Genomic DNA, 24,524 nt, shown 5'->3' with positions numbered 1-24,524 from the left:
TCGTTTCCAAAATATCCAGGAAATGTTTTACGTATTACGTACATCAACGACGTTCCATCTAGAGAAAAATCGAGCCTTCAGGAAAGATTAAAAAAGAGGCGCCACCGACTAAAATATAAATTTATTTGCCATGGCATATGTGTATCGAAGTTGTAAGCAATGATCAACTTTTGTCAAAGCTAACACTCAATAAATAGTATTCTAGGTTACATACCATACTGTTTCATATATTTGATCAGTTTAAAGGAACCAAGTCAAGAATTGTGGTCCGAGTACTTTTTTCAGGTATGATTTGTGATCCAATCAATTCCAAAATTGACACTACAATTTTTAAAGTCGTTTTCAAGGTTATGGAGATTTACAGTGGATGTCGTCAATTAACTTGCTGAGCCAAATCTGTTGACTTGCCTCCTTTCAAGAAAAAACCACAGACATAAAAATTTCGAGTCTCCTGCAAGCGAAGGAGTCGTCTTAGTGTACTGACACATTCTGTCCCATAGTGAGCTGGTGTTTGTTCCTGATATTGTTGTCATTAGTTATTTGCCTGCAAATATTTCACCTAGCAATACAGCATTATTTTGTGTTTTAGTTATTGATATTCAGTCTTTCAACTTGCACAACTCCTTCACCTTGTAGGATGGCAAGTAGCACTCAACTGATGGACCACGAAATGTCAAGCTTGGTTCCTTCACACGTTGCATAAAAATTCCCAACGTGATAACTCTTTGGTAACTCGGGTAACACACTGATTGATAACTAAACAAACTTTAAGAATGTCAGTTAGGATATGGACGAAAACCGCGTGCATACATTTCAAGTTTTAAAGGAATACAAAACAGTTTTTGATGTGTGATGCTGAAAAACAGATATACAGTTCTAGTATTACATAGCTCAAGTAAAAAGTGAGCCGAACGTGTGTTATTGTCCAAAGCGTGTTGACTTGTACAAAAAATAGAAGAAAATTGAGCACATCAGATCTTAATTCATCGCAAGGCTTGTAAATATGATGTAAGATGAAGTTGAAAGAACACGAATGGCATGTAAAGATTCCACGAATCGAGCTAAAAGAAAAAAAAAACCGCAGCTGTTATCGGTCCTCCGCCTGCTGTGCTATGTTCTCCATCATTTCATCCACTTTGTCTGAGACATCATCCTCGCTCAGTGCGCAGTCATTGGGATCCTAACGTGGAAACATGGCAAAAGAAGCGGTGAACGATTGGTATAATTACTTTATCAATGGGGATCACATGCGCGCACTTTGTTTGCCATCATCACCCAACCCAAGGGGATCATGAACGAAAGCAAGAAAAGTAAACATGGCCAATTTCCTTACTCCTATAAGGAAGAGTCCAAAATGAAAAAAATCCAGTCATGCCTTCATAACTCGCGAATTAGTCGCGGAATTATCCTACACAACGCACTTCTATTTCGGCGATTTGTTGTTAACTGAGACGGCACTGCAAACAAAACCAGTACTGACAAAAACCAACGTCAAAACTTTTGAGTGAGTGGGGAAAAAAAGACAACACAAACATCACAAGAGAAATATCATCAGTAAAAAGCAAGTGGTCGGCTGCAAAAAATTGAAGGGACGACTGCTACAACGACAGTAGTAATGAAAACATCCTCATCATTGTCATAACATCAGAGGAAGCCGGCTGACAAACTCATTTCTCAGAGAAATTAACGGTATCAACGCACCTCTTGTATAAAGCGAAGCAGTTTCCCTGCGTTTTTTCTCAGGTTTATCAGTTTGGTTGTCGATCTTTCTCTTTCGATGTTTGCTTCCCTGAAACGCTGCTCGGCATTTGTAGCTCTTTGGACGGCTTCTTCCTCTTTTTTCCGAAAACCTTCGATCAACTAAAGTAACACAATAATAAAAAAGAATTAATGATTTACTTGATGAATTGACTCAGGGAATCACAAAACGAACACAAAAACGACAAAAAACTAACAAGAACGGACTGAATGAGGGAATAGACCGGAATGAAATTGATTTACCTCCGAAATTCCTTTTTCGTAATGATCAATAAAGTTGTCCTGGGAAAAAAAATCGTAATAACAGCTTCAATAACTGCTAGTGATGAAAGAACCAGGAGCCGTTCAAAAAAAATATTGAAATAAGCCTAAAAAAGATAACCTCATACCAGTGGAAATTCTCTCAGCTCTTCAGTACCCATCTCTTTGATGTCCTCCTTTGAAATTTGAAACGACGGAGGAGCAAAGTAGCAAAGACAGCGTCTAAACAAAGTAGAGTTCCCTTAATAACGACGTATTCTTTTTAAGACAGGTTATGGGAAATTACTGACGACATTCTGAGGTGTTTTTGAGTTGTTTAAATGGATTTTTAGAAACACACAATGGTCAAGTGAAGTAACTGCTTGTGAAGACGCGCGGTACAAGTTGATGACTTAGCTCGTGCTGATTTCACCGTTCGTCTACTGAGGCATTCAAGACGGTAGTAGGTATTAAAGGATACGATAAGAAAATAGGACATCTATTAATGGGAGCCGTACCTACAAGAAAAGCAGACGCTGCCAAACTAATTCAACACGAATTTCGAAAAAAAATGACAATCAAACCTGAACAAGCCTACGACGTCTTTTAATGCAGGATGCTCCTGGTCTGCTGTGGGAGTGTCATCCGACATTGACGACACACGGTTGTCCTCTGGGGATTGTACGGGCTCCTTTACTTGCCGAGCTGGCGGCTGCTGTGGTTTTGGATCCTGCTCCTGCCGACTGCTTGGCGTTTCAATTGTTGAGCTCGACACTTCTCTGCTTGGGCTAGGAGACTTGGGAGCCGATTCTTCCACAGGCTAAAAACAGAGAGGAATGATGTTCACACACCCGATCAGCTAGCTATTACGTAAATGCGTCTTTAACTTCCAATGGATATGCACATAATCCTTGCAGTATTGGTGAACGTCCCGCAAATACATGACGAGAAGAGCAAAAACTATCAGCCAAAGAATGTTAACTTGACATAATCAACCTGAAACTCTAGACCTCAGTTCGACCTTATACTGGGGCGTCAACGCGACAAAAATCTAAAGGTCATCATTTACTTGTCTCATATTGCTGGCAAATGATATGAATGAACAATAAACCATCCACCATCTTGGACAAAACTGTATCATTATTTGAAGCAAGGTACATTATAGTAATCACCATGGTGAGATAAAGCTTTAGGTGTAACCACGAGTTAAAACTATAACGCAAATGACCATTTGGGGGAAGCTTGAAAATGATTTGTTGGTCATAATAAGGTGGAGATCGGATTAAGGAAGCTGTGGAGTGCGATGTGACTTGGCTCTCGAGTAGGATTCACCAAGGAGGTGGATGGTCTAACTAAAGGGGAAGAAGTGTGTCGGATTATACTAAAACTGCCAGGATACTTGGCCTCCAGCGGGACATATTTAGTGGTTGTTCCCCTAATAATGATCAACTTACTTTTAGAACTCTCAAGTCTTCACTAGGATGGTCAAACCTGCAGACAATAAAAAGGGGAGAGAGAGAGAGAGAGAGAGAGAGAGAGAGAGAGAGAGAGAGAGAGAGAGACGTCATCATTTACTTGTATCATATTGCTAGCAAATGATATGAATGAACAATAAACCATCCACCATCTTGGACAAAACTGTATTGTCATTTGAAGCAAGGTCCTTTACCGTAATCACCATGGTGAGATAAAGTTTTAGGTGTAAAACCTGCTTTTACCCTTCTGAGGTCAGTTGTACGTTAACAAACGTATGAGTTACTTCGAGGATGTCCTATTGGTCAAGAGAACTCCACTTGTCACGACCTAAGAACAACGACTTTTTTCAAGTAACTTATCCACTCACCACTTGTCGTACTTGTCCTTTGGGTACATATCAAATTTGACGCGAACTCGGCAAGCAAATCCTTTTTTCGGTTTTGAAGCAAACACTGTTCCAATGTACCTACACCAGAAGGTAAAGTTCAATAGATTAGAGACGCCAAACTCCCTCAGCTAGAGACACAGACCATAAATATAAAGTGCAATTCAAACGTTATGTTGTTGATCTCAACGGTAGGCACTAACGATTCCCAGTTACTACGATTACTGGAATAGTGCAAACGCGTACCCTTGCGTCTTCCACGCCTTTCGCCTCCCATCTTGAACAAAGAAAGCCAAGAACTGAAGTACCCTAACAAAGCAAGGGCTGGTAGATTGGCGCCCGATTTTACAGAAGTAATCTTCCTACATGAGTAAATGTTTCCACACCTGCCGAAAGATAACTTACCAGTTTGAGTTATCAACCCTCGCTTCTACTTTAGTTCCCTTTGCGACTAAAGAGAAAGAAAAGAAACTATAGCCACGTTTTTCACCAAAGTTTACAAGGTATTTTACTAATACCACGCTAATTGTTACTTCGCTGCATTAATTCCTTTAAATTCAAACGCTCTTTAACTTTGCTCTGGCGAATCACATTTATCCAGATAATTTATGATTAGAACTTAGTGCCCAACTCCAACTTTGCGCGAGAAACCATTCCTCATGAAAAACGCTGAGGCCAAGTCCAGTCCTAGAGACTTCAATCTCACATTTCATGCTCGATATTAGCCCACCACCCGCAGTTGTTCATTATTGGTCCAACGCAATTCCCTGATATTGTTCCAATATCTGGAGTTCCCCATTATCTACCATATGTGCAGTCTCTATTGAACTCTTTGAACGATGAGGAGACTGGGTACGTATGAGACTCCTGTCTACTTACACCAGACTTGAATTTATGAGGAAAAAATCGGTTCTTACGTATCGTTGCATCATATTCTCCCTCGCTACTCCACTCCATGAGTTGCTCCATCTCGAGTTGTTCCTGTTCTTTCTCGTCTTTATTTAGTCTTTGTTCCTGTTTTTCTTCTTCTTTGTTTTCTTGCTCAAGTTCATCTTGTTTCCGCTGTCGTTCTTTTTCGTCCCGCTTTCGTTGTAGTTGTAGTTGTCGTTGGTGTTCCAGTTCTTTTTTCTTTTGTTCTTCTTTCCCTTCTTTTAACCGTTTTTCTGCTGCTTCTTTTTTCCGTTGCTCCTCTTTCCTCTGTTCCTCTCGTCTCTTTATTTGCTGTTCTCTTTGTTCCTGATGTTCCTTTTTGACCAAAGTCTGTTATTACAAACAAAACGAGCACACTTGGTGAGCAACATGTTTAGGAGAGTTAAAGTTGAAAAATACGCTTACATAAAATCCAAACCCAAAATCAACTTACCGTGGAAAGTTTTGGCTGGACATTGTGCTAACCAATTTGGACAGTATCTAACGATTAACTTAAAGTAAAATGACAAATTGATTTGAAATTCGTACCTTCGTTGCTTCTGCGTCATTCTTTTTCCGTTTGGCCTGAAAGAAACAGTCATTTCATCGACATTAATACTACTTAATGCGAATTTTAAATAATAGAAAGAAAACTAACCTCAACTGTAATCGGGGATGTTGTATTTCGCCGTTTCAATGGCTGAGGAAGAAAAAAATGGACGCTATCAATAGTGCATTTCATCTATAAATGAATTGCAGTGACCTTCTATCATCCGACAGCAACAAAGGTATTATACCTAATGAATATAATTCCTCGTTTTATCCTGGTAACGTGCGTTTCAGAAGTAGCGAAGCCCTTGCTTAGTCTCGAGTGGGTGTAACATGCCTCGGTTCGGGTGGAAACTATTGGGGACCTTTAGTAGTGACGACGAGAACGTGCACGTGACCGACCGGAAGTTGGGGAAACGAACTTCGATGCTACCACGCATGCCCAATCGAGCACGAGTCGTCGTCCACATGTTGTTCAGGACGCCATTTGCTGCCATTCGCCGTCTTGACGAGAACGTGAGTATGTTTTATTTGTTTTCTAATTTCTACTTACCTAAGGGATTTCTTCAATCTGAAGGGTCGGTTCGGGAATAAAAACAGTGCCGAAAGTAATTTGATCGAACCGTGATGGAAAAAAACTTTATTTCTTTCGAGTTGCAGATTGCGCTTTACAGTTTACAGCGGAGAAAGCAATGGCGGATGATGATAAAAGTGCTGCAGGGTATGTACGTAGCCTTATAAATGCTTTTCTAAATATAAATCGCGGACATTTCGTTATAGTTTTGTAATTTATACCAGCTGGCATTTTTAAGAAGATTTCTGGGCTTTGAAAAATATCCGAACCGCTCGGATCGACTGTATGTAAACTTAGCTTAGCTCTGAATCACTTGACGTTGATTACAACACTGAAAAAAAGTTAAATTGTTTTAGTGGTTAATTTTTGCATTTTCAAATAAGCAGTAAAGGACTCGTCCACGTAACCGATGTGCTAAAGTATTTATGTTTCCCGCCGTGGCCGACGGTCCCGTCCCAGGTCTAAATCGGTCATATACGTCGTCGTCCACGTTCTCGTAGTCAGTGCTGAAGGTCCCTACTGAGTATTTGGTGACATCATGCAGTTCCTATCCGAAAATGAGAACATTCATCTTACGAAAAGTTTCCAGTTTCGAGAACGTTTTCTCGAGGTATTTATCTCGTATTTTGATGTCATTATCTACTAGTATATTTCTTTTCATGTTCGTACATTTAGCTTGATTTTTAAGTCTTTTCCACAATTAGTCTATTCACCTGTTTATACTTTATCGTGCTTAAATAGAGGAGATTATTATTACTATTATCACTCAAGAGATACAGATACTACATTTACAATTTTTTGATAAAACGCTCCAAGAGATGGCACAAGTTCGCATCATTTCTTAAGCCTTTAAAGCAGCTTTCTAAATCGGGGAAGACGACCCAGAAATCAATTGCATCTGCAACTTTGATTTTAGCAAACGCTGTTCTACCTCCTTCGTAGACTTTGTTCTCGTAATCTCCGTACTTTCTGCGACTGGCCTCTTCTGTACTCGTCTCTGAATATATAACTGAAAATCAAAAGTAGGCTTTGTTTTAAATATAAGAAAGTGTTCCTCCTATCAAAGACAAATCACGTTATAACCTACATGAGACTAGTTACCGCCAGGATCGTCCTTGTTTCCGTTGCATAAAGCGACAAGCAGCAGATCACCATAACCCTGGCTAAGGCTCGAGCCAGGGCTTCCCGATCTTCACTCCAGCAAGCTAACCTGACTGGGTCACCACACCCCTCAAATTAGATAAGACTTTAAGATACCGGTAAAACTAATTATGTATCTTTACCTGACTAAGTGGGCAGTATGGGGGTGTGCGACGCAGTGAGAGAGAGGGGGTGGGAGGGGGCATTTTTGCCTTTGAGGGATTAAATTGCTCAGCAAATTTGTCTCAAAAAAAGCTATTTTCCCTCACCTCTGAAGTGTCGCTTGTGGATGAAGAGGAACTCTCCGCCGAAGATACTCTCTCGACCTTAATCAAACAGAGGAGATTCTACCGTCAGACACAATTCATTGTTACTGCAGAACATTTCTAATCCTTTACTTTACATAATACATGTACGACCTATATCTGCTTAGCTTTTGCAGTAGACATCGCCATATTGACAACGCAGCCAGGAGTGGCAGCTGCGATGTTGAAAGCTCGCAACACTGTTGACTGACCTCTTTCTTCTGTTGGTTGCTACTTATTTAACTAGTTGAATACCTAGTGCTCTAAGTTTAAGACATAGGAAATAGCATACCCTTTTCTGTGTCGTGGCCTGCGCGACTTGTGGTCTTTGACGCTGCAAAGATAACAATAAACAGTGTACTGGTGATTACATCGTTCGAAAACTAATGTGACTGAATGCAGGACGAATAATGAACCACACCTATTTCTCGTCACCAGGCTAAGTGTGTAGCTTACTTATGTTCATATTTAATTGTCAGTTTTGATCAAAAGGACGCTACTCAAAACATTAGGACCAAATTATTTCCCCATGGCAATATCTACCTCTGGTCTCTACTTTCCAGTCTCCAACCCCTCAAACTATATCTTCGTACCGTAAGCTCTGCTTATCTCCAAACCCTACTGTTTAGCTTACTATCCTCTTCTATCTTTTGGAACAAATGATCCTGTTTACCAAAAATAACATCTCACTTCTCATTTCCATTTCGTATAGCTTCCGACTAATATAACAATACGACATTTTATCCATTCCTCCTGTCCTTCGCCTAAATTAACCATCCAAACGACCTCGCTTTTGAACGTGGGTTTTCCATTTTTGCCGTGTATAAAGCTATTGACCAAGGTTGTGTAACTGTACCTCAACTTGAGAGAGTTTTTCTTTCTTTTTCCGGATTTCGTCTTGCAGTTCTCTTGCTTTCTCTTCGGCCGATTTAGTTTGTTTCTGTAAAGTTCCTTTCTTAATTGGAACGACCTGCTCAGGACGGTCACAGCTTTAAGAGAAACACAATTCAACTCTTTCATTCCCAAGATATGAAAGCTGATACATTGACTAAGTTTAAACTTAAAAAGTAAAAGAAGACTAGGTGACCGATTCCGAGAACACCTTCGAGACGTGGAAAGGAATGACAAGGACACATCGAAACCAGTCGCTAGACATTTTAATTTACCTAATCATTCTAAGCAACATATGGCAATCTGTGGTCTTTCCTTACACTTAGGTAGCACGGAAAGCCGTAAAAATCTTGAACAAAAGCTCATCTTTCAAACCGGCAGTCTAAATCCCACAGGGATCAACGAACGCTTTTCATTCCACTAATTTAATCTTGTTTTTCTCGTTGCCATGTTCCCACCAATAACGTAGCTCCATTCTCTGCCTTTAAAAGCACACACAACCCACAATTCCTCTATTCGCTCCGACGAAGGGCTAACGCTCGAAACGTCAGCTTTTGTATTCGTTACGGTGGCCAATTTACCACTTCAACTTTCTTGATATATCCAAATTAAAAAGTAAAAGTGTTGAGAATTTTGTGTCACATCAAGAAGATTCTGTAAGTCAAAGAGTAACACGCTATCCTACCACAAGCTCTTACTTTAGGGAATTGAAATTCTAATATTTAAAAATTTATCGTTTATCATAAAAAAACACTTTGCAGTCAAATGACTGAATTACGTTAATATGTACAATACAATAAGACGAATATTGAAAAAATATATAATATAATATATACAGTGGCTAATAACAAAACTGTCTCTAAATCTGTTAGTCTTGCACACGGGTGCGGTAAAGGTGCGACCAGATCTAAGGTTGTACACCTGCTGGGAAAGTGTTGGGAGTAGATGGCCGAGTTTGTGGTTGCCATGCGCAATTTTATTGAATAGATCTTTACATTATGTGCACCTCCTATCGTATAAGGCCAGCTTTAGCTAGACCTTCATTATAATTACAACCTGGAAAGACTATGCGTAACGCACGACGCTGAATGCGTTCAGTTTCATCCAAGAGGTACAATGGTAGATTGCAATGAAAGACCTGGCATGCATATTCTAGGAATGATCTACTAACGCTACAGTAAAATCTAACAAGATCATTGTGAGCAATACCCGCGCGCTTAAGTTATCTTAAGAGGTAAAGTCTCTTGGCAGCCTTGATCGTGATTGAGTCGATATGTGCAGATCATTTGAGGTCACTGCTTATGATAACGCCAAGAACTTTAGCCGAAGATACCCTTTCGAACTCGACCCCTTCTAACATTACGATATCTGGGGTCGTTTTTCGATTCGTCTTAAGTAAAGGGCCACCACAGGGTGATACATTGTTAAAATGGACAAAGACTCCGGGAATTTCACTTACCAAAACTTGAATATTTCGAATTGCAAAGACGGACTTAATAAAAATTCTTTATATTGTTTCCTATACCAATATATAATACCTATATCTGATTGCACAAAATTCAAAGTCAAGGAGAAAACAAACCTGTTAAAATCTGTTTCGGGGTGCATGGCACAACACCATTCGTCGGGCAATTGACGACCTACATTTTTCTGAGCAAACGGCAGTTTTCGCCATTTAAGGCATATGTCTGAAGACACAGAAAATGACATATTCAAGCTACGCCACGACTTATGAATGGTAATGTCAGTATTCGTTAAAAGTTTTTCAAGAGGTACTTCAATAAATGAGGGGAAGGTAGCTCTGATGGTCATACTAACGTCCTCGCCACGAAACGGAGATTAAAAGGACACCATTTCTGAGACGCACATGAAAGATTCATGGGTTCATTAGAAACTATTAAAACGTTATCAACGTACCGCACTGTACATTAAACGGTATCTGCATCGCCCTTTTTCTCGCAAACTTCTGATCCATGGAGGGGCCGTCCGTCCATTTGCCTATATAGCCGAAATCCTCCCTAGGATCAAATAAGCATTGGAAAACAGTCGATATCAACTCCGTTAAAAGCCACAAACTGGAGTACAAAGCCACACAAAACAAACAAACCACCAGACAAACAAACAAAACCATAGCCTTTTCCAAAAACTTACCAGAACTTCGTGACACCCTGACCTGTTCAGTAAACAAGACATCTTGTCAGTATGAATAACGCACGAGATATTTAGCAACATATTGACCCTTTAATTCTTATGAGAGTTAAATGTGTTAGTTCTCTTAGAAATTTTAAGGATAAAGCAAATTGCCTGAAAATAACAAGTTCTCACGACCAGGCAATGGAAAAACGTACTGCCACAAGTTAGCAGAATTAGCCTCCAGATCTCTGGAGTAAAACGATAAAAAGATTTATTAAGTAACCAATAAAATCGACAAGTATAAATATGAGACCTTCAGATTTTTAGAGGAGATGCGACAGTGTCCTGAGAGACAATGACCAAGCCAACACTTACTTTCAATTTTCGAGTCTTTCCAGTATTGTTCTAAGTGCTCACCCAACGCTCTTTGTAATTGTTTAAATTCCTGTACATAGAAACAAAGAGGTAAGGTTGGTCAACAGAAGTTCAGGAAAAAAAATTAACAAACAAAAATCACTCAAGTGGGAGATGCACGTCTCTATCAGAAAAATTCAGCGTATAGAGAGTTTTCAAATGACGTCATATCGTTTGAAACAGTCTTGTAGAAGGTCATTTCGGTTTGAAGCGTTTCTTGTGTTTCAATACATCCGAAATGAGTCTCCCTGGTCGCATTTCAATTCGACAATGAAAATACACTCCTCATAAATGGTTAATGAGCAGCATAACGTACTCCGATAGCTGAATGAATGCGTGAAAGGTAGTTTCTCAATTGAAATAGGCAACTTTCTATTCACGAAAGATCGAGCACGTATCTTGTACCTTTCCATCTGCGAAATCCTGCTTATTGTGTGTAGGCTCCAAAACGAGATACGGCACATCTACAACACCTGTGGAAGTGAAAATGAACGCGAACAGAGGTTATGATGTCAGACTAATAATCAAGTCACGTGAAAAGTCGTTTGTCCATCGAATTGTTCAAGTCTAGTCTTCTGATGCTCATTGGTCAGTTTTGCCACGATGCTGTTTTCTGTAGGATTCAAATAGCGTTTGTCAGCTGGGATGGGTCGGTTTCGATCTGTTGGTAAGGTAAGGTCGTAATATTTGGTTCGTAGGTTGGTTTTAAGTTGCGACAGGGATTTTTGCGGAATGAAATGGAAAGAGGGCATCTTACCTATGATTCCGTAACATTTTCTGCAAAACAAAACACGAGCAAAAAGGTAAAAAAATACTGAATTAAAAGAGGTAAATCGAAGTTTTCCTTTGGCAACCAATACCATTAATCAGAGGTGACCTGGCAGACATAAAAACGTACACAGAGCTTTACATGATGACCACGGTCGTAATAAGATAAGTAAAAGGAAGAGAATATCATAATAAAAGTGCAAAGGGAACTACCACTTACACCCCTCCATCCTTTTGCGGACCAACTTTTTCGTACATTTTTATCAACCTATGAAATAAACACACGTCAGTCTCAGAGAATGGTTAATCAAATGCTAATCAAAAGGAAAAGGCGAAAATTGATCAATCCATTTTAGGTGAAACAGTAATTCTTAGCAACTACCACTTGTGAAATAACACGAATGATCTCGTGGCGGACATTAACGATAACGTACCGACTGCAGTTGTAAATGAACATTCCGTAATAACGACGATTCTCAATATTGAATCCGAAAGTGAAGTTAAGAGTCTTGGGTTCCTTCATGGATCTGTGGAAAAATGTCAAGTAACACTGAAAGTCTTAACGAGAAAATAGGAGTAATAAGCGATTTTACCCTACGCCTTTACTACTACCGCGCAACCTAGCGCACGGCGCTACAGCTACCCAAGCCCAGGATGTAAACATTCTTATCATTTAACACTAATTAATGTGAAAAAGAAGTATATGATGGATTTAAATTCCGCCCTACAGGTAGGACAACAGAACAACACTTTCAACATACTTGTTGAAATGATTTTTAAAGGACCACTAGGCAAGGTGTTAAGTTTTGCTAAACCACTGCTTCCTTTAGAATTTCTATGTTTGTTTCAACTCTTCTCTTTTGGGCCGTTAGGTCATATCAGGGAACGAAGAGGTCGGTCATCTCTGTCCAGTTCCATCTCAACATATTTATTGAGGAACTAATTATCAACTACAGAAGAGTCAATTACTTTATTTCAAATGTTGCATTCTACAAGTAATTATTCGACGTACTTCTTTTTAGCTTCAGCAATGTTAGTCTTCATTTGTGCATCTGCCCTGGCAGCGGTAGCGAGCCCTTGTGCCTTTCTCAGCTCCGCCTTGGGAAGGAAGGTGTTACATTTAGAAGTAAAAAACTATTAAAGGTACTGTGACTTACACGCGACCTGCTTTTCTATTCTTTTATATAGGTGGAAGCGAACGTCGCCATACTCATGTATAATCAAATGAAGATGGCCCTCAAGGCGAGATTAGGCCATACAGAAAAAGCCTCAATTTTGCTAGTGAGCGCGCGATGATCAAGCCCCAAGCTGCACACAGTAGTAAGGAAGCACAATGCAATTCCAACGAACGTACTAAGCTTAACGTCCTCAAGCGAGGGTGAACAAATGATTGAGTCGCAATTGGTTTTAGCTTGAATCTGATTGATCGAGGACGTGGCGCGAGAATTTCTACCTATCAAGTTTTTTTCAAGTGTTGCTTCAAAAGCCCTTCCTTTCAGCTACCACATAATTTACCATGAACCGATGAAATGATGCGTATAATTAGTGCCAGTACAGGCATAAATGGGGTAAGTTTGGCCCATCATATCTCTTAAAAAAGCAGGGTGATCTGTATTTTTTCTTGCATTCTTGGAAACGGACATTGGCAGGGAAAATATGAAGAAAGTTGCTCTAAATTGTTTGATAACTTTTTTTCTGAGGGATCTCCTTAAAATTACCCTAGAAAAAAAAATGAGAATAAGACAATAATACCCTTTTATCTTTGGATGTTTGTTCCGCCTGCTTCTGAAGTTCCCTGAAATTTTTAGAAGTTTTAGTAAGATCTGGTAAAAGACAATAGGACAAAGCGTTTCTTGTCTACCCAAAACGTTACCTTGCTTGTGTTTCAAGCTCTCGCGCCTTCTCCTCAGCTGCAATGTAAATTACAGAAGGGGCTTACAATAAAATATTTTCAAGGTCTAAAAATGCTTCTACAAACAAAGACTAAAATTAATTCCTATTCCATGCACCCAGCGTGGTAAGACATTTTGTGGAATGAACGCTACGTTTGGCGTATTGTAAATAGTTAATTCTGCTTTTGTTATAAGGTCGTCTCGAAACCAGGTTGAAAGTAACACAGAAGCGAGAAAGAGGAAACAGTTCTGAAACTTTACTTTCGAAAGGCAAAGTTACAAGCTTTACCAGGTATTATGATTCAAGGTTGGACACAGTTTCGAATTCATTACCTATTTTAGCCTCGCGTACAGCCTTCTCACTTTCTTGCTCTGATCTTGTCTTGAACCTTTTCGAGGTGAAATCGTAACACCTAATAAATGGAGAACATGAAATACTTTCAAACCTAAATTCCACCACCTTGAACATGCCCCCATAGAGATACATACAACTTGCTGCATTGAAAAAGGTTGTCAAGATGTTTTGTATGTAGCAAACTAGCGCGAGAAAATTACCTAAAGTAGCAGTGTTTTACAAATCATCACAACAGTAACAAGAAAAATCAAGGAACCAATTTGTGACATTACTCACTTCGTGTTGTATAAGCAAGTCGTTAGTCTTTTCGTTCGCACCTTTTTACCCTAATGGAATAAAAAGAAGCAAGCGATCAGTTGGCACCACTGCAAGAACTCAATCAGCCAGCTCATTAGCATATACTGAACACAAGACAACTCGTACCTGTATGTAGATTTTCATTCGAGGATCCAAGTACATAATGGCAGTGTAGGCTCTAAAAGAAATCCTCTCAGGCATGGTCCTGACAGAAAAACAACAGGTGACCATTGAAAATTTTTTACTAGAGAAATACGACAGATACAAAAGAATCTATCAAGCTCTGAAATGCCGGAAATTTTTTAAAACTATTATTGATAAAATTACAACAAAGTTTTTATGAAACGATTACTCTGATCTCATGTATTTACTTTTGTGAGTTTGGACGCATGTTGAACTTATAGGGCGCTCAATTGACTTGGGCCATCGCTCACATGCCCTTGGTTTCAAACCGGCTTGCTCGCAACTCGCTTGTAGGTTACAAGAGCAGCATCTAATACTAATCACCAGGACCATAGGGCAACTTTCTCAGACACGACTCTCATATGGATTCATTAATAAGAAGAACTGCTGAATCCACCTGGAAAAGGGATTTTTTGGCCACTGTGCGCCATGACCCAAATGATATTAAATCTCAACCCATTATTCTAGGGTGTCCGTGGCATTGTATGCATAAAAAGCGTACGCAATGTAGGGAACAAGGTCAAACTAGCACTTACAAGTCGTAATCTGCCACGTTTCCTCCAGCCTCTGGATCCGCCATTTTGATATCAGAAGGATCACTGACTACCTATGTATCCAATAACATTAACATCGTCAGCTTGACAGTGGCAAAGACACGATATTCTGCTGAGAGGGGAATTAATGGGCATGTCTGGTTGTTTTGTCAATAAAGATTTCCCCCCTTCCCCCCCACCTGGTCTACAAGATAAAATCGAGATCCAAGCTTTGCCACGAAATGTAGCCAAAACCCAACCATTTACCAAGAACTGAATCATCGTTACGTAAAGTGAGTATATCAGCAATGGAAGGGGGGTGGGTGTCACGTATGTCTACATTTAAAGCGAGAATGCACTCGTCTTTCCAAGGTACTAAAACTTTACAAATGCGCAAAGGAGTACTGTACATAATTCGCTGTTGCTATTGGTAACGGGAGTATGGGCTCCTTGTCACCACTTTTCTTTTCTGCAATACGTTCTATGCTGCGAACAACTCGTCATTTTTTGGCAGGACACGGTTTTTATATCATTATTTAGTTATGAATGAATTGTGTCTCTCCTTACATTCAATGCCTCTGCTTGATTGAACGACATTAAAAGCATTTCTGAACAGGTTCCACTTTATAAAAATCTATTTTCGTTTCTACAAAACTGATGCGACTGTCATCCCTTTGGATGGAAACCAGTAACCCAGTATTCACACATCGACAGAGGAAGCACTAGCGAGGCGAGCATCGGCCTTCCTTATCAGGTTCATCGAACCCGGCTGGCTTTTGTCACCAAACATGTACCTGCCTGCCACGAAGCAACGTCACGTCCTGTGTCCGTAGTAAAAAGTGGCAAGTCACAACGTTTCGCAAAAGGATTTATATACAGCAGTTCAAAGAGCATAGAAATGATTGTAGAGAATAATTGACAATTATTTGCCAAAGTGAAGGTGAGTAATTGTTTTAGAATACACCACACAGATGTCAAAAACTTGTTTATTTCTTTCAATATGCCGAAAAATAGTCAGAAATAAAAACTCCTGACACACGATCTTGTCTTATCGGCTTCTCGGAGGTGAGTAGTACTCGCCATTCACTTCTGAACTATCCAACAGCGCGTGCGAAAAGCACTTTCCACTTGTGATAATATGACGACAAAGTAGCGGTAAATTACTTCTTAGAGTTAAAACGTTAGCATTGGTAGTATGGGTTTGAAATAGACAAACTCGGAGAGGTTAGAAACGAACTGGATTCAGAAAAACGTGAAACCATTGGCTTGAGTTTTTTCCCGTTCATCTAAATTAATAGGAAAAAAGTTTTCAATATTTTTGGAAATCATGCTTGTGTTGTGATTGTGACTTCTCTGCAGCTCTTAATCACAAGTTTAGAACCTATAATCAACAAAATTACTAACGTTGACGTTAATTACGGCGCAAACACTTGCTTACTTCGTAACACAACAATCCAATTTAGGGATACCTAGAGTCTAAATGCTGATTTCAAACTGAATCTAATAAAGAGTACTGACCGCACTATAATTATTGTTAATGCTAGGATAGAAGGGAAAGTTTTTTTTCAATCAGTTCACGAGCTACGATAAACATTATCATATTCCTTATCGCCATTTTGACTGACGTGTGAACTGGGTATAATTGCGTTCGACTTACATCAAGTTCAGGCTCGCCATTGTCCATGAGTTTTACATTATAAACAACCACTAGCGTCCCTAACGAGGAAAAAAGGAAAGACCTCGAGTGTTACTATATACAAAACGTCTATGGACAGTTATCAGATTCACGTAAAAAGTATATATACTAAAGTACCTTTCGATCCTATTTTATTAAATTGTTCAAACAACTGTGATTCCATCTTGAATGGCGAGAACTTCAAGATCAAGTCCAATTCAAGTTGATGCTGTTAAAGGAAAATGTTGATGTTAATGTTAATAACACTTGTTCTACGGTCAATTATCTTCAACGAGATGCGTAAAAATGGCGATACCTACCTTTTCCAATTCACGTTTGGATTTGCCAAAAGGTTTCTTGCTGGATACTTCCCAAGAAGGCATGGGAACCACAACCTTTGGTAAAAGTGAGAACCATAACAATCTAATTTTTCTGCATTTATAAATGGTTTTGGTCGTTAAATTTAGTAATTCGATATAACCACATCTCATACATTTGTGTTGCAGTGGTCCATCAGAGTCGAGACAGAGAATCCAGTCGGTGCTCAAAATCAAAAAGCGTCGTCTAAACAAATGTGACGGAGAAATTAAACAGTACAGTAAACACCCGCAAGTAAAAACACATGGATTAAGAACATCAGGCTGAAATTTTGCAAATAAAGCACCATTTTTATAAGAACAAAATCAGCCTGGAAATATAAAATGTTCTTATAAAATGGATAAGACATTAACATGCCCTTCATGTTACATGTATTTTCTTGTTCTGTTCACTAGTTAACTAGTAATAAGGCTGATTTTCTTTTGCCGGCTAATTGTTACAACAATGTCACGATATTTATTAATTTTCTTTTGCATTAAATATGCTAATTTAATCTCAAGCATTTTTTTGCATTGTTACAGTTCTGAATTCCAACAACAACATTTAAGAACAATTTAAGAACACCTTGAGGCTGATTTTTCACTAAGCACCCGATAAATAAGAACCTGATCAGCCTGGCCTCCAAACTCATGCGTTCTTATATGCGGGTGTTTACTGTAGTAGCAATGATCTCCCGACCCACAATATAGTCACTTCTGATGTGGAACGCAACGCTTTGCCTGCATACTGTTCATCTTCCTCGAGCGATGAGGTCGACTGAATACGCATCATATTAAGAAGCATTAAACGCCACTGTGATTGGCTGATTTTCAACAGCTATGATAAGGGCATTTCGTTCACTTCATTTTCACTTGGTTGAATGACAAGAACCTATTCAAAGATGCCCCCAAAACGATAAGGCAAGTCCTCTGAATTCGGCATTTGCTTAAAGAAAGAGGATGGTTCCACATAACGGTTCTCAAAATGTAAGCCATAAATTTAAAAGCATAATTTCCTCGGAGACTCACTTCTTCAATCTTCTCTTTCTCGTGGAATGTCCTTGAAAGGAACAGGCAGCTCATGGTGTTACCTCTGAAAATTGAAATAAAAATTCTGATTTTATTAAGCTACAAAAAGCATACTTTCTTTACAACAACAAATCTAACTTTACAGCTCAACAATTGAGGAAGTGAGATACTCCTCATCACAGCCATTTAACCAGCATCTTAACACATTCTATGGGTTCTAAATATTTCCCGCTCAGCGAATTTTTTTTTTGTATCATAAGTCTCCAAAATCCGACATCTACTGTCACAAATTCAGTTCAGTTCACTCTGAAACACGGATGCGCTTAAGTTTAAAAATAAGAGAGGAAGCACTCTTTTCAAATTAGGAAATTTTGAGACAATTTTAAAAGATCATTTTGAACCAAAGGTCACCAATAAACAGACTTTAAACCATACTTACTTCTTTGTAAAGAGGATCATGTCTTTCCCTATTCGCATGGTTCCCCTAAAACGTAAAAACATGTAGATTACTACGAGTGAAAATATACGTAAAAGCGTAACCAAGGGAAACATCTTTCAATAAGAAAGGGTAAACATCGTTTTAAAAACAGATTCAGAATGAGATTAAAAAAATCTGGTCAAAAAACCTACGACTTCAGTCCATTTCCATATTGCCCAATCATTCTAGAGTCTACGGTACGTTTAACGGAACGACCAAATTGTATCACATTTCCAACTTCGCCTGCAAAACAAGATTAGGATTCATTCCTATTTGACGCGCCACAAAGGACTACACAAAGTTGTAGCAGTCACACACAAAGGACTACAAAAAGTTGTAGCAGTCACAATTGAGAGGGTCCTAGAGAGGTAATTTACAACTTCATATTAAAGAGGACAGGTTCTTGGTGGCTCTTCTAGAAACCAACTGAACAATTTAAGATTTCATGAATGTACATTTACACTTTTATCAATTTCATAACCATCTGTTTCTGTAAATGAGTGGATTTGACCCCGAGTAGAATAAGGAGCAGGGAGGCGCTTGGAAACATCTAAGAAAACAGTTCATTTTAACTTTTGGGGCTCTGGCCGACGTCCTAGATAAATGCTAGGGTCGGTACTTGATAGCGTCTTTCGTCGTAATTGGAAATTATCTAAACATTATGCCAGCGTCGTTGGTTAAGTTTCTTATGTCAGGGCTAAATCTCCCTCTTTTGAACAATACGCTAAGATATTAAATCACAAGGACATTAAGTACGAAAAGGTCATTTTAGTCCTGTAATGGACAACTTACTTGGATCCATTCCGTCTCCGTCGTCGCGGAAACATAATATAAAATTTCCTCGACATGATTCGCAAGGTTCTGAAAATAGGTGAAACGTAGAATACGATTTAATTTTGTCGATGCAATTTACGCAATTGCTGATGTGTTCGGGGAATACAGTTTTTTTCCCAAGGAAAAGACCGTCAAAGCTACACGGAAAGGCGACAGCCTGAAGGATTATTTATTCGCCCCTCAAAATTAAAGTAGTTAATTTACACGGTAACATGACCAAACGGCCACCATTTGAACGGAGAGTTTAAGCAACAATTTGGGCAATTATGATATTCAAGTTCGACAACCAGGTATACTCGACGAGCAATCCAGTTTCATCAGCTAAGAAGGCATTTAAACAAGACGCTCGGTTACAAAGCGAGTGATATGCATCATAGCACAGCCGTCTCGCGTCTCCTTTCCCTACATCTCGGGTTTACTTTGCAAAGTAGGTCTCATCACTGTATTACTCGCTGATTAGCGGTTGTAACTCTATCCGGCTACTCTAGTCCAGAGTGCTATGGCCCATTCCGCTCTGGGAGCCATATGATCTGATACACCTAACGGTCTAAAAATGAAGCTTTAGATCCATACGCAGCACGGCTTTTCATCATTAAGATTTCTCACATTATGTTTGCTGTCTTCCACCTTTCGCCACGTCTACTCCAAAGCTAACTTCCCAACCACTACCATCAAAAGCTTTGTAATATTGTTACCAGGTGTCTTACGGTTCATTATTCATGAGAGGCCTTGGACGTCAAATAAATATGCATAGCAGAGACAGCAACTTCTTCATGACTTAAAATTCCACAACGATGTAGTCCGATTTTAGTTCAAAACTTCACGTTAAACCTCACTCAGCTTTAGAACTAGGATCAAGGCTTTTTTCTGGACACACTTAATTTCCATTTGTTCTTCATGAAATATTCACCATTTCGCCTCTGTCTCCACTGGGTTGCATATATGCTTTTTATTTTGCTTCAAGATGCATTCGTTTTCCCTTCCTTTAAACGACTTTCACTCTTCTTTGTCTTCATGTTTCACCTTTCGGATTGCGTATCAGTCTTCAGATTCTGTTCATCAAGGACATTTCCGTTATGATGTGCAGGACGTAAATCGGGCAGGGCTGTTTACTGTGTTAGTATGATTTCATATAGTTCTTTCTTGAGAAAGACACAGTCTCTGCTGAGGTGAAATACAAGCAGTATTGAATGCATTATACCTAACTTGAAGCGGCAAGAATGTGTTGTGTTGATCTTGTCCTCTTGAAGTCTTCAGTAAAGGATTCAATATCCACGCAGGGAGTTCCTGGCTTCTAGATTTTCTCCTCTTGTCATCAAGGATTGGGCAAAAAATTGAGGATCACAGCCGCGATAAACACGGTGGAAAGCTGGTACCCAGTAAAAGTCAATCCAAATGGAGCCTTCGTCTTACATCATTTTGACCTACTACTAAGGACTAAGCAGCAATACACCAAAGTTGAAGTCCATGAAGTATCACAAAAATGGAAGTAAAAAGGTGTAAGTGGGTAAGGATGAAATATTTAGTGGTGCACTGGAAAAGACTTCAAAAGGAGTTCTTTGAAAACAAGATGGAATCGCAGTGAACCGATTCTTTTCAAACCACTGCTCTAGAATACAGGAAATGGGGCATATTGCCTGCAATAAGATATCTCATTGATAGAAAAAGTGAGATTCACGAAATATCAGTTCATTTTAAACATACTTGAGAGAAATATAGGTACCGGTATGTGGATATTGATCAGCCTTTAATTACAAGACAAGAATAGTTTCAATAAAGGCACAGAAAATAATAATAATAATAATAATAATCATCATCATCATCATCAGTTTATTTAACCATTTAGTAGTATTAAACACTAAATTACACGGGAGACAATAAAATTCATTCAATTCTACACAGAACACAATACACTTGGCATAACAAGCAAACACAATCAAGCCCTATTGTAACTGTGAGTAACGAACTTGCTAAGGTGGTCTATTCTGACGAAGCGAAATTGAGAACAGGAAAAACCGGACTTCAACCCGTACCCATGAGCAACATTCGTGGGCTGTGGCAGCAGGTGTGCAAGGAAGCCGGACTCCTTGATGTTAGATATAAAATTCCTGCAAGCCTCATCACGGCGCACCAACAGAGTTGGCAAGCCACAGCTCACGAGCGCAGAGTCATAAGAGCAATCTGGAAAAATGATTCTCCGTGCAGATATCTGAATACTTTCCACCAACTGAACCAGACCGGCGGGTAACACAGCTCAGACCAGAGATGCAAATTCTAAAATGGGCTGTAACAGGCAACAACATAAACGACAACATAAACAACAACAATGGGAATACTTATCAAATTCAGTGAAAACCAAACTCAACTTACAGTGCACAAAGAGAGATAAAGCATGATTAATGAAGAATTAAAGTGAATTAGGAACAACTAGATCAAAAGAATGGATATATGATTATATAGAACAGCACTATAGTAAAGGATTTGTCAACAAGTTAGAAAAAAATATATTTACTTCAGACTGGCATACCAGTGGCATGTATATGGCCATGCTGCACAAAGCATAATAGTTCTTGTACAAAATTTTCAATTTGTAATAGAAATAGGCCTGGCAAAGGAAATACTGCTAATATTTGTGTTTGTATCTTGTTCCAGCCATTTCCCAGAAGAGACTGGGTACCTCTGTTTGTGATCTGTAGTGTGAGAAAATGTTTTTAGAACATGTTCTGCCCAAACTGGAACATACCTGTTCCATCATATACATTTCACCAGTTTGGGGCACTTACACTTCAATAATAAGATAAAAAGTTTACAGAAGACGATGAGAGGACCAGCTAATGTACTATGATTACATCACCACAGAACCAAAAAAAGACACATGCACACAAACAAACAAAAAAGGATGATCAGAATGAAAATTCTTTGGGATTTCTGAAGAGGACCACATTATAAGCACAACAGAAATAAAGGTTTGTTCAAGGTGGATATTGCTGCCATTCCAGGGAGTCAGCATACAAGGAGCAAGAAGAGAGAAAAACTTAACAACCATCAATACTGTGCTGTGGTAAGTATGTTTAAAATCAGAATAGCAGAATTGTCACATCTACTGCAGGCCCATGCCTATGTTGGTATAATGAAGATAGAGATCTATTAGGGACTGCCCACATGCCAAGAATGATTCTTAAAAATAATGCTATAGACCATTTTAACTATCACTGTTTCTGAGAACAGAAATAGGAGAATGGTATAATATAAATTGTCATAATAAGCCTACATAAAAAGCTTCACTACTCAGCTGTTGCCTGAATCTATGTAGCCATGGGGTTTAAACTAAGGCTACCATAAAAGAAGTGATAATGTCACACTACTCTCATATTCTGCGGAGAAATACATGCCTGTTAATATTGATAAAGAGCTATGCTCTCCACTGCTACCAATAGGTTCAAAAGAAAAGCAAAACAAAGATTCAAAAGAAAAGCAAAACAAAGATTCAAAAGAAAAGCAAAACAAAGTCATATGAAAATTTGCCCTACAGTGACTACATTTGATGCAGCAATGGTCAAAACAGACATTTGAAACCTAGAAATGGGACAAGTGACACAAAGCAATCAAAACTTTCTGAGGATTGGATATAAAAAATTCAAGTAAAAAATTCATCACTTCTTTCAAATACCTAAATGCCACACATCCTGAATTATAAACTACACTCATTCCTAAAAACCTTCTGTTATCCAAAATAAACATCAACCAGAAAGTAATAATTATGAAAAGCTTTCAGACCAAAAGTAGGACTTAACTTAAGAATTCATATGGTTTGCTATATATGGATAAAAATTGTTGAAAGAGAACCAGATAAATATATAAAGCTCTAAATCTCACAGCAAAGTAATTAGCATAACATTCTGATCATGTGACCAAAGTCTTGCACCCAGAGTGGTCTTGCTAAGTTGAAAACAATAGCATCATTAACGTTGGAATTTTGTGATGCTTGTTCAACAACTTAATAAATGTCTAGCAAGGTCAAAGTCCTCTGGACACAGCTACCAACCTGTGTAAATGTCGATCTTCTGTGACGATGCATCTCTAAAAGAGAAATTTATACGAAAAGTGAACCATAAATACAGAGATGGTTGGGTCAATACCTAAAAGTAATTGCTAGCAATAATGAAGTAATTACACCATATCAAGCCAGGTGATCAGATCGATGTATTCATTTTTGCTATCAGTCATTAATTTCAGTGTGTTTATAATCACTTTGTGAACCAAACAACGATTTACAAGGAGAAAAGGTGAAAGTAATAAAGTAAAGAGAAATATTTCAACAATAGAATCCTGACAACAGGAATAAAACAACGCCGGTTCGAATTTCCGTTTACTCGCATTTCGCCGAGTAGTGGAGTCTTTTCATCGAGAGAAGCAAACGACGACGCCAAGTTAAAGTAACAATTTACAATTGTATCCCTCTGCGAACAGTAAACAGCCAAATGGAGGAATACATCGCGATAAAGGGTACTGGAAGAGCAAAAGTTTTCACCCCTCGAATTTCTTTTAATTTCGAATAGTGTGCCCTCTGGACGAACTTGCTTGATAAGACTATATTTCGTACCTTGCGTTATCAACCAACTCGGCCAAAGCTCCGAACAGGAATTCGTGTGTTGTGCTAGTTGGGAAAAATGAGAAGATAAAGATCACAGAAGTCTATTCTTCAAGCCGCGTTTGTAACACTCTGTTAGCTCAAGGGCAGGCAGATCCAAGTTAATTTGCATTACGTTCTACAATTTAAACCCCAAGTGGCTGTCTGCGAAGCGTGGAAGCTTGAAATATTATTATTGACGAAAAAACTGGAGTAAAAGGAATCTTCCAGGTACTTCTTTCCGTTTCTTTTTCTTTTCTTCTGGCAAGGTTTTAATTAGTTGATGCACCCTTAGCGGGCAGTAAAATAGGTAAAACATGTGCGTGCACAGGCTTGGAGTCATCCGATACAAATACCTTAACACATGGTTTGAAAATCTTGGTCAAGGTGAAGCGCTCACGATGATGAGTACTCCGCAAATCGTGACTGTAGCTACCTGTTTGTATGCAGATAATCGTAAGTGAGTTGAGCCCGGCGGAGCGATGAATAATTTCCACCACTTGTCATTTCGTCGCTTTCGACCGCGATCACTGTGTTAGTCTTTGCGTCCCTGAAACGTTAGTCTCCTCTGCCTGATTAACGCTCAATGGGTCCCATCCACTGACCACTCCGTCTCTGTGTAATTCAAAACAAATTTGATCGTACTGGTCTTGAATAGATGCGCGCCGGAACAATACTACTCGTTAACAAGCTCACGGTAAAATAGCATGGTGGAGGGGT

The 24,524-nt window shown here is 39.0% G+C and overlaps 1 protein-coding gene across 2 annotated transcripts; it reads right to left on the bottom strand.

Moving 5' to 3' along the window:
* Positions 1 to 106: 106 nt before the first annotated feature.
* Positions 107 to 24,491, bottom strand: LOC111344538 (ATPase MORC2). Of its 2 annotated transcripts, none has more exons than XM_088743103.1 (40): positions 24,241 to 24,491; positions 23,778 to 23,831; positions 23,220 to 23,254; positions 19,133 to 19,201; positions 18,493 to 18,583; positions 18,302 to 18,346; positions 17,863 to 17,926; positions 16,798 to 16,872; positions 16,616 to 16,706; positions 16,460 to 16,518; positions 14,806 to 14,876; positions 14,213 to 14,291; positions 14,066 to 14,115; positions 13,768 to 13,847; positions 13,416 to 13,452; positions 13,295 to 13,337; positions 12,555 to 12,640; positions 11,977 to 12,069; positions 11,763 to 11,810; positions 11,532 to 11,551; positions 11,180 to 11,247; positions 10,736 to 10,805; positions 10,379 to 10,400; positions 10,145 to 10,245; positions 9,810 to 9,915; positions 8,193 to 8,325; positions 7,629 to 7,670; positions 7,301 to 7,357; positions 6,823 to 6,888; positions 5,427 to 5,468; positions 5,318 to 5,353; positions 4,777 to 5,119; positions 4,265 to 4,310; positions 3,842 to 3,940; positions 3,453 to 3,489; positions 2,583 to 2,818; positions 2,148 to 2,241; positions 2,002 to 2,040; positions 1,702 to 1,860; positions 107 to 1,180 (listed from the first exon to the last, which is right to left on the bottom strand). In XM_088743103.1, exons 1-40 carry the CDS (start codon positions 24,309 to 24,311, stop codon positions 1,088 to 1,090), a joined length of 3,150 nt encoding a protein of 1,049 aa, XP_088599229.1. In that variant the 5' UTR covers positions 24,312 to 24,491; the 3' UTR covers positions 107 to 1,087. The 2 variants fall into 2 exon arrangements, with proteins under 2 accessions (XP_088599229.1, XP_022807516.2); XM_022951781.2 differs by having other exon boundaries at positions 6,823 to 6,900; positions 24,241 to 24,490.
* Positions 24,492 to 24,524: the final 33 nt, after the last annotated feature.

The sequence above is a fragment of the Stylophora pistillata genome, chromosome 13 (genome assembly GCF_964205215.1).
Source record: "Stylophora pistillata chromosome 13, jaStyPist1.2, whole genome shotgun sequence".
Taxonomy (NCBI): Eukaryota; Metazoa; Cnidaria; class Anthozoa; order Scleractinia; family Pocilloporidae; genus Stylophora; species Stylophora pistillata.
This window is presented reverse-complemented; position numbering and strand designations above follow the sequence as displayed.

Excerpts from the sequence above, each read along its gene's own strand:
- LOC111344538 (XM_022951781.2), bottom strand. The coding sequence starts at position 24,311 with ATGACAAGTGGTGGAAATTATTCATCGCTCCGCCGGGCTCAACTCACT. Across the intron at positions 14,877-16,459 it reads ATGGCGAGCCTGAACTTGAT|GTAGTCAGTGATCCTTCTGA; the intron begins GTAAGTCGAACG and ends TTGGATACATAG. Across the intron at positions 2,819-3,452 it reads AAGACTTGAGAGTTCTAAAA|CCTGTGGAAGAATCGGCTCC; the intron begins GTAAGTTGATCA and ends CTCTGTTTTTAG.